The sequence below is a fragment of the Sinocyclocheilus grahami genome, unplaced genomic scaffold, assembly GCF_001515645.1.
Source record: "Sinocyclocheilus grahami isolate Dianchi unplaced genomic scaffold, SAMN03320097.WGS_v1.1 scaffold120.1, whole genome shotgun sequence".
Lineage (NCBI taxonomy): Eukaryota > Metazoa > Chordata > Actinopteri > Cypriniformes > Cyprinidae > Sinocyclocheilus > Sinocyclocheilus grahami.
In genome coordinates this window covers 708387-719461 of record NW_015505299.1, presented here as the reverse complement: position 1 = coordinate 719461, position 11075 = coordinate 708387, and the positions used below count along the sequence as shown (strand labels likewise).

At 37.3% G+C, this 11075-nt stretch overlaps 1 protein-coding gene across 1 annotated transcript in view; it reads right to left on the bottom strand.

Annotated features, from left to right (window-relative positions):
• The window catches only part of LOC107589762 (trafficking protein particle complex subunit 12-like), a 35255-nt gene that overhangs the window by 19299 nt on the left and 4881 nt on the right, over positions 1 to 11075 (bottom strand). Inside the window, exon 3 of the mRNA XM_016278284.1 lies at positions 9442 to 9558. Within this exon, the coding sequence (XP_016133770.1) occupies positions 9442 to 9558 (117 nt within the window). The remainder of the gene's footprint in view (positions 1 to 9441; positions 9559 to 11075) is intronic.

The window sequence follows — 11075 nt, the reverse complement described above, 5'->3', positions numbered from 1 at the left end:
ATATTTAATTTCTTACAGGAATGGAAACAAGGCTATAAAGGGACATTAGTACAGTGTGTTCATGCCAGTTGTTCAGCTGATGAAATTTATTTCCCCCCAAAGAAAACCTAACCGTAAAAATAAAACAGTAAACAGTTTGCAATTTAACCCCAAACTGTTTGAAATGTTGTGAATTTTGAAAATTGCATGTGTTCTAGGATATTTATCCAGTGTGCGCCATTGTAAAAAATAAGTCTGTTTGAGCCGAAACAACATGGTATGAAAATTGAGGGTTATCATACCATGTACAGTTGCATAACTACAGTATAAAAAAAAGGCAACTGAACAGAAAATATGTTTGAATAAAATGTATGGCAGACTTCCAGTTATTAATTATTGGTAGGGATTAATCAACTAAGAAAGAAGAAAGAAAGAAAGAAAGACAGCAGCTCTAAAGTCTAACTCTCACAGCCTCGTTTTCATCCATATTAAATTCAATATGATGTCTACCCTGAGTAAGGTATCCAGTATACAATGAATAAATAAGATAAATAAGACCATGTTCACATTGGGAATTCATTCAAATTCACAATTAGACCTTGTGCGATTTGTTGGTTGCACTTCATGAACTTCATTCTTACACCAATCTAACTTTTAATTTGAGCAGAACACTGTAATTTGGCATTTTGGCTCATGATGTGGACGTCCTTCAGATGGGATGCTGTTTCTTAGCACTGTTTTTCCATCTGGGTTCGGTTCTCATCCTGAGTTCAGTCTCTCTTATACATTTTCATCAGCATTTTTACTTGTTCTATCTTTCTTTTCTGCTCTCTCTCTCTTTTTCTGTCAGAGACCCCAGAGCCTCTAAATCTTCATTAGAGCGGCAAATGAAGCCGAAAACCACTGGCAGGAAAATGGGCAAAAGCAGCAGCCGCCACTGAGATAAAACATAAGAGAAGTCAATGACAGGAGAAATGAGGGTCCTTTCTGATGTACTGCACACTCAGGGACTCAACGCGCACATCACAGATCAGAGATTCTGCTCTTATAAAGGGATAGTTCGACCAACAAAATGAAAAATGTCATCATTTAATCATCCTCAAGTCATTCCAGACCTCTGTAGAGAATTGTGAATACTGTTCACTCTTTTAAACACAGTTACTATACAATTAAATGATACTAAAGTTGTCAAAATTCAAAAAGGACACAAAATACTTTTTTTTTTTTTTACTCGCTAACTGCTGTGACCGAATCAGTGAGTTGAGAAACGATGCTGAACAAATCATTCAGCCCAGTTTTAAGAACTGGATCAACAAATTCATTGAAAATCTCCTTCTCAAAAGGCTCGCAAATTTGCTAACATTTTAATTTTACAGTATACTATACCTTTAACGATGTCAATGTGATGCTGTTGTGACTGCAGTAAAAGAGAATTATTTTGATGATAAACTAAAACATTTTTTTTGGCTGGAGTCCACTCTGAATCTCAGGATTATTCTGAACACGTTCACCAAAGTCACCTTTACAGCAAGACATTAATTGAAAGTAATTAAAATTTACAATCACGCCGATGGCTCAAATGGTAGAGGTGGCGCTATACAGTCAGACATTCACACAAAAAATACCAATGCATTTATGGCTATTTATTGAATTAATCCTAAATATGTGACCACAGCCTTGTAAAACGGCTATCATTGTTACTAACCCGAAAGCGCTACAGAGATCCGGTTTAATTGTGGAAGGAAAAGGAGTTGAAGCGTGGATCTATTTACAGCTTTAATCACAAAACCCATGAAGACAATGAAGGAATGAAGGTGAAGGATAATACAAAATGGGAGCACAAATGTAGCACCATTGTAAGCAAAGCAAAGACAAGAACTGATAATGAACCAATGAAAACAGAAGGCTATGTTTTAATTTGTTTCTACTGTTGGTTATTGTTGTATTTATAGTTTATGGATCCAACGTATTACATCCAAAGTGTCAGTGTAAACACCTTGAGTCCAGGACAAATTTCCCCTTGGGGACAACAAGTCTATTTCAATTCAATTCATTTCAAATTTAATTTCAATGTACACAAGGTACACCAAGGAACAGGTCAGGATCACTAGTCAATCACTATGGCAACAAATCAAAGAAGTAAACAAAGGAATCAAATAAGGCAGTAACTAAACAGTAAGACTTCAAAATAAGAGTCTTTAGATGAAAACACATATAATACGTAAAACTGTTACATTAAAATTGTTTTGTGGTTTAAAGTCGGTGCAAAAAATGGCTAACCACCAGGGGCCGGTTGCACCAGCTGGACACGCTGGATCGGTTGTAAGACTACGCTGGGAGTAAAATGCGCTTTAAGTCGTGCTTATAATTAATACCAGTAGTGCTACATCTGAGACTAAATCTTATGCCTTGTCAAAGGTAAGTGTAAAGTGAAAAGGCATGTTTAGTTTTTAGGATTCATGCTTGTGAATTAATTATTACTGCAGACATCATCTGTAAAGTTTATGGTCCTTTCGGACAGGATAAGCGATATAGCAATCGTCAAGCTCGGCGACCACACTGCCAGCAGCGGTAACTGACCTAACACAAAATATATTTGCGTATATAATTATGCAGTAAAATATTACATGTGATCTGGCATTATTAGAAGAAACCGTATCATGCATTTTGTTCAGAGGAACAGTATAAATGCTTGAAAATAATAGCCTATTTCACATTCATTATTTATAGCACACCTGCCACCCAATAATCGCAATAAGCTTTACGAAACAAAGTATCAGCTTCTAAATGTTGTCAATTTTCTCACAAAACACAAAGTATAAATGTGGTTTTGATGTGGCATTCGCTGTTACGCCTAAGTTCAAGCAGCACGTCAAACGATCATCTCTTCCTCTTTACTACTAGTTATGGCAAAAAAATAAACATGAATGAACATCAGAAAGATGTTGAAAGAAACAGAACAACTTACTGAAATGTATCATGTCTCATTTAATCAATCAATCAGCGTTTCAGACCAGAAAGATGTCAGTAAAACTTGTGAACAATATGCATTAGGGGTGTAACGGTACATGTATTCATCCCAAATCGTCATAGTACATAGTACGGTTCATGCAGTCAGACGATGAATACAGTCAGTCACAGGCGATTGATCCAGAAAGGGGAGCGCACAGTAATGCAACGCTAACCACCACAACAGAAAAGAGCAGAAGAAGAGACTATCAACGCACCAACTTAAAACAAGAATGGCGAGTTCAGATGACAAGAGCTTGAAGAAAACGTTTCGGGTTCTACAGATGCACCGGTCGACCAGCTACAATATGGGAAAAATGTGTGTAGCACTACTGCCAGTTCAAAATGGACTCATATTGAACTGTGACCCCAAAACTGAGGTACATATAGTACCGTGACAACTGTGTACCGTTACACCCCTAATATGCACGTAACGTCACATATACCTCAGAAAAGACATTCATTGTACATAAACTCTATAGTCAACTTTTGATAAATATGTGCAGTATAATTAATTCATTATATTTTACTTAACACCTGTCGTCTTCATTTTTTAATGTATGTTTGAATACATTTGTTATGAGAATGTGCAGGAAGACTATGTAAAAGGTTTTTATATATTTTACATATTTTATAAAATATAAAACTTGTTAGGAAATGTTTACTCAGTGAAATCATGGCGTGTTGGCTTTGGTTTTTATCTTCTCGTGAGCAATTCAGTTCTTTATTGGTAGTTGTAGCCATTGCAGTGTGAATGGCGTCTCAACGATCACTGCGGTACAATGTGTCGCATAGATGTGCATCGTTTACTCTGGGCGTAGCTGCGCCTGGCCGTAGTTTATTTGGTGCCCAGTGTAGGGCTTACGCCTAACATTTTTACATCTAGCTGGTGCAACCGGCCCCAGAGCTGTAAACCATTCAGAATTTAATGAAGAATACTTTTTAAACTCTACTTAAATTATAGAAAAAAGCCTACATAGAAAGGGAAATCATCATATTTCATTTCAATAAACATGTTTGTTATTTATTTATTGTTAATCATTTTTTAATTCATTCTATGCAGTGTAGCAGTGACGAATAGGATCTATGAGACCCCTAATTTTTGGAGAAACAACTAACAACAATAAGTTTCTGATTCCTTGTTAGCTTTTCTGAGCAAACAGAAGCGTCTGGCAGAAAATAAGGCTGATCAGAGCATCTGAAACCCAGTGGCGGATTGTAAAGAGGCAAGAATGCAGCAATGAGGTCAGACAGCCAGCGAGACGTGAAGAAGACTGTGAAGAAGACTGTGATAGACCCTGATGACCAGAGGTTAATTACTGAACGTTTAACCCATGCTAACCTATAGCACTTTCTACATGCTACAGACAGCCGATGCTGTTGTCACATCATTATCATCTAAGTTCTGTTAACGTTTCAGACAAATCTACTAATATGAAAATAAATGTAGTCAGTGGCGATAAACCATCCACCAAACATTGCACATGATCTAAAGGCCAGCGCTGGTCTGAATGCAATGGGAAAACAAATGACCCAACAGACAAGCATCATCGCCCAATGTCAGCAGAGATCCAGGCTGAATGATGGATTTGTGAAGCCGAATAGATGGAGTCGAAAAGCCAAAGCCAAAGTTACAGCAAATTACTAATTAGCTTTGTAATACAAAAACATACATAGTATATTCCATTAATTCATGTTAAAATCAAATTCATTTAATTTCTATTACTAAAAACAATGTGGTGCATTATAAGTCAATAACTTTCTCTGGATTTTCTTTTGTCCCAATTATTATTTTTTGTGTCCCCTTCAATGGATCAACAGTAAAACTGGATGTAACTTCACCCTGGATGTAAATCCCGTCACATTTAAAACCGACAACCTTCAATCTCAAAATGACTGTTTCAATGTAAACGAAATGTAATTTTTTGCAGATCCATAAACTGTCTCACCATCTACACTGAACTGAGAGATGAAGTGAGAGATTCAGTTCTTTGTGACCACAAAAATAAGCTAGAGTAACATTATTTTGAACAGCTGGAGAGGAAGTCAGGATGGTGCCGCGAGAAATAAGACTGATTCAGAGCCAAAAATAATCACTGGAACCCCGTATAATTGCATATAAAATTTCCATCCATTTGTAATACACCGTTTTAACACTTCAGGTAAAAAAGGGTAACAACTGTAACTGATAGATCTCAGGCAGCAGAAATTGTCCGCACACTGGAAACATGCAAACAGACCAAAAAAAGGTCTACCAAACATATAACTTTTATTTTTCATATGCATGAGTGAAAAAGTGACAAAAGTGCAAGGTGTCTTAAAAACAGACGTTTCAGCCCATGCCATCTTCAGTGCTCATAAGGCAAACAGCAACATCTCATTTTTAAAGGCACAATTACAAATTGTTAACAGCTGAACTTAATCAATTAGGGATAATTAACAATCCAATTCCCAAAATTTCCCTTTTTAAAAAAACCCCACCCATTTCACTTTAACAACATACAATAAAGGGCAAGAACACATAATTATATATCAATTACATATGTATGTAATCAATTGTTTAATTTTGTAGGTTTTGCCCGTTTGTGGATGTGTAAACGATTTACGTTCTTTGGTCTGTTTTTAAGACACTTGTGCATATTTAAAATAAAATATATATTTTTGATAGACCTTTTTTGGTTTCAATTTCAGCTACCTTGTTGATTATACTTCTTTTTGTTCTATGCACCTGATAACTTACTGGCCTTTCTTTTTTGAGCGCATACAATTCCTGTTTAATGAACTAATATATATCATACTGTCTCCAGTTGATTAATCACAGTACATTAAAGTGCCCCTATTATGCCATTTCAAATTCTGCCTTTCACGCAGTCTGTAATATAGCTTTTTAATGTAGCTGTATGTGAATGTAAACGATCTGCGAAGTTGTAAAGCTGAAAGTGCATGATTAATGAAGTTACTGTCTCCCAAAAGAAAGAATTGACTCTACACAGCCTAAACGAGTCGTCAGTAATTCAAATCCTACTTCCGTGACAGCTACACGTCACAGGGTAACACATTTGCATAATGCCCGCCTATGTGCTACGTTGGCCGGCCGTGAACAGCTTGACCCGCCCTCCATCACTGGACCTTGTTTGCGCTGTGCACAACGCTATGAAAGGAAAGATGAGGCTGCAAAGAATCAGTGGTTAAAATTCACAGCAGTACAACCCCAATCTTTTTTGTGTTACTGACGACTGTTTCTCTAATCTCGGGGAATTTAATGCGGGATTCACAAACGCTTGCTCTTGAAAGATGAGCTCAGTACCCAGTTTATTTGGACCAGCTGGCTCCACTGAATCAAAACCTGTAAGTATGATAAATAATAGATGTAATATAATAAATACACAACTATGGCAATGGGTGTATCGTTTCAGACACGCGGTGTACACAGTCGACCAATCACAACAGACCAGGCCACCTGACCAATCAGAGCAGAGTAGGCTCAAAGAAAGGAGGGGTTTAGAGAGACTGAATCTCAGAACTGCTTCAAACGAATCATTTGAGAATAGTTGGAAAATGAGGTGATATTAAATGCATACTTTGAGAAAACAAAAGCGTTTTTTGACCTTGCATGCATGACTCCCCAAACAATATTAGGAACCCTAAAAAAATGGCATAATAGGGGCACTTTACTCAACAATTCTCTTTTGTATAAGTTTTCTGAAGTTTAAATATGCAAATGAGGCAGTGTCTAATTAAATATGCTCTCATCTGAATACATTTCCAGAACAAAAATCTGAACATTGGATAAAGGTTAAACATGCTTGTTTAATTGAGTTGATAAATAAAGTTAAAGCCAAACAAATGCAGTGAACCAGAAAATGACAGTATTTGGAAGCACATCTTACATAACTTTTTTTGAAGGGTAATTTAGGGATATAAAAATGTAAATGGCTTCACAAGTTCAGTTTCCTGCCCATATTTCCTATTAAAACAAAGTTTGGATGGGTCAGGCCAATGTCAATGTTTGCAATTAACTGCAAATTATAAAGTTTAGGGGCACATAAACATATATGATTCCTGTTGCTCATGCAGTAATGCATGACACTATCAACGCCAAGGTCATGGGTTTGATTCCCAGGGAATACATGAACTAATGAATGTATGCTTTGGATGAAATGTGGGTCGCTTTGGATAAAATCATCTGACAAATGCATGAATGTAAATGTATTTGTTAACACACATAGGGTCTTTAGGAGTGATACAGTGCACTGTCCATGAATGCCTCACTATATTCAGAGGACTGATCTTCTGTGTGTCTCTCACACACATTTCTCTGCTCCAGAGCTTCTTGATCTGATCTGTGAAGTCCAGGATCTGGGGATTAGAGCTCATGCTTCCACAGGCAGTCCCACACTACACACACACACACAGTGCCTCCTTGTCATTCGGTGAAGGTCGTGGGCACAGCAGGCAAGGCTATGCGTCTCAGGCCTGTCTGTGTGTTCAGCGGTAAATCAGTGAGGCAGTAATTTTGGGCCCCTAGAGCTCTAGCTGACACTTCATGCTGCTCCGAACAGCACTGCGCGCGCGCACACACACACACGATCTCAGATAAAGATGGGCAATATGATGGGATATACCATGTACATGGATATATTGAATATTCCTGATAAATACTGTATAAGTGTGTGATGATTTTGCTAGTGATATAAAATTAAGCAACATCAGCATGTTTACGTGCACCCAAAGAATCCATTTATCATCATATTGGTGGCTCAATCGAACTGAAAACCTTCATGTAATCACCTCAATCGATCCGAATGAGTTCAATCAGAATGAAATTGATTAGATTTAAGGAGTGGTGCAAACTTTAAATAATTGGATTAAACATAAAAAATTAAGCACTTAAACGCTTGAATGTGACTATTTTCTCAATAGAGTGCTGCAGGGATGAATATTTTTGTAGGCCGAGACCTGGGAAGCACTTCCGGTTCCATTGTCTCCTAAAGTCCTAAATGGGTTTTTGCCTGAAATAAAGTCTGTTTAACACAAGCTCAGGATATTTTTGTGCCTCCTTGTCATTCGGTGAAGGTCGTGGGCACAGCAGGCAAGGCTATGCGTCTCAGGCCTGTCTGTGTGTTCAGCGGTAAATCAGTGAGGCAGTAATTTTGGGCCCCTAGAGCTCTAGCTGACACTTCATGCTGCTCCGAACAGCACTGCGCGCGCGCACACACACACACGATCTCAGATAAAGATGGGCAATATGATGGGATATACCATGTACATGGATATATTGAATATTCCTGATAAATACTGTATAAGTGTGTGATGATTTTGCTAGTGATATAAAATTAAGCAACATCAGCATGTTTACGTGCACCCAAAGAATCCATTTATCATCATATTGGTGGCTCAATCGAACTGAAAACCTTCATGTAATCACCTCAATCGATCCGAATGAGTTCAATCAGAATGAAATTGATTAGATTTAAGGAGTGGTGCAAACTTTAAATAATTGGATTAAACATAAAAAATTAAGCACTTAAACGCTTGAATGTGACTATTTTCTCAATAGAGTGCTGCAGGGATGAATATTTTTGTAGGCCGAGACCTGGGAAGCACTTCCGGTTCCATTGTCTCCTAAAGTCCTAAATGGGTTTTTGCCTGAAATAAAGTCTGTTTAACACAAGCTCAGGATATTTTTATGTTTTATGCTTGTTTTATTCCATTAAACGGGTAAACTCATCAACACACTAGTCGCTTTCACAGCCCCATTGTGTTTATAATTGCACGCTTTCAAACTATTCTCAAACGTTCAAGGAAAATATTTTTTTTTTATAAATCCTGAAAGAGTTGTTCGGGTCACTTAATGGTGGTGACGTTAAAGTCATGTAATCATGGTGTGGTTCATTTATGGTATAGTCTGCACTTATCTTTTTACTTCTGCCAGTTAAATACATTGAGGCTTGAAAATTCATAAATGGTGTTCATTTGTGAAGATCATGATGGACAAAACAAGTAACAATCATAAACTTTTGTTAGTCACAGAGTTTATTTTCTGCAATAATCCAAAAGCCAATGGAAAAATCCTAGTGGGATTTTGTCGAGAGATTAAAATTCAGGATTAAATCCACATAACTACATTGTGAGTGACTATACTATATTTGGACTGTCTCTCCAGCACCAGTCTCAGAGAAACATTGCTAGTTTACCAACTAATGGCTCAAATACATTGGGTTGCTGCTCTGATTTTTGCACTGATTTCCAGTTCACTAGTTGCCACATTTTGGAGCACATCTGCAGAGTTTGGACAGTCATGAAACTCAAAAAGAAATGGAGATGGTGAACAAGTACAAAAAATATCCCAGCAATAAACACAAAAACACACCAGACACATGTCTGTCTGTGCTTCAATGAGTCGAAAATGTGAAGAACTCCATGAAGGAATAAATATGATCTGCTACTCACTATCAGCCGCTTGAGACCCAGGAAGTTCTGCTCCACTGAGTTGGCCGAGAGCACCTGTCTCTTCATTGCGGCCTGGTCGCCCAAAAAACGCTGCATGAGATCTTTCACCGCATCGCCCTGTAAATCAGAGCGCTTTAGTTTCTGCTTCACTCACGGTTTCATAGAGTTACAACACAAAGAGCAATGAAAAGGGACGACTGTCTCTGGTTTATTCACTATATCTTTATCTAAAAATAGATTATTTACTAGACACATATTTACAGCAAGTTAAAGACCTGAAAGATTGTTTTTATTTATTGATTGACTGATAAAAAGACAGTAAAAAACATAATACTGTGATTTAATATTATAATGTAAAAGAACTGTTTTCCTTGTAAATTATTTCAGCATCATTCCTCCAGTCTTCAGTGTCACATGATCTTCAGAAGTGATTTGCTGCTCACACGTGATAATCGTGATACATTTTATTTTTCAGGTTTCGTTAATGAATACAATGTTCAAAAGAACAGCATTTATGTGAAAGAATATTATAAATGCCTTTACAATCCCTTTTTTACAATTTAATGCATCCTTGCAGAATAAAAGTATTCATTTTTATCTAAGCTTTTCAGACATTTTCGAATGGTAGTGTATGCGCTGCGCTGACATATTTACTATTGAAACAGAAAGCTTCGAGTTAAGCCTTTAATTACGCTAGTGAAGAAAATTCTGTCATTATATGCTAATATTGCACCAAATCTGTATGCTTTTACTGTTTACTCAGAACTGTTTACTAATATGCATAAAGTACCTTCATGTATTCCATGATAAATGGCTAATTCATTCAAATTAGCTCAAAAGCAAGATGGCATTTAATAAAACTTGCCTGTCTATGTAGTAGAAATGTGATTTGTGCTTTAATCAGTACTACATGACTAGAAGAAACAGACAAAAAGTGCTGCAAATTCAACACCCATAATGCACTGGGCTCGATTCAACCGTGAGCAGGGATACAAAAAATGTGCAAGTATGAGCTCTAGTTTTCACAAAAGCCCAGGGGGGGTCAAAAAGTCACCGGGTGAGATGTTTTACATCATCTGCACGGTTAAAAACAATGATTTCAAAATGCAGTTTTGCAGTGATGCCATAGAAGAACCATTTTGGGTTCAATGAAGAGTTCTTAGTCTTATTTTAATCATCTAAAGAACCTTTTTCCACAACAAAGGTCCCATGGAAGTTTTTCTTGGAACCATTAACAGCAATAAAGAACCTGTGTTTTAAGAGTGTGGCAGACTTGTGCTGACAAATAAACAGGGATATCTTGGTGCAGGGAACACAGAGAAAGAATACACATTGTTCATTTATATACACTATTGACATTATAACAATACAAAACTGGTTGAAACTAGGGTTGTGACGGTGAGGAAATTGTCCCACCGGTTAATCGACGTGTGACAACACCGGTAATACCGGTATCACCGCGGGGGCGGGGCGCTCCCTCTTTTCCTCGCTTTCCTTCGCTTTTAAATAGCTTGTAAAAGCTGCGTGCGCATTTTACGTTCACTTTCAAATAGCGGCAATTCGGAGTAAAGCAATTGTTCGTTTGAATTTTCCCTATTTTCCTCGCTTTCCTTCGCTTTTAAATAGCTTAAATG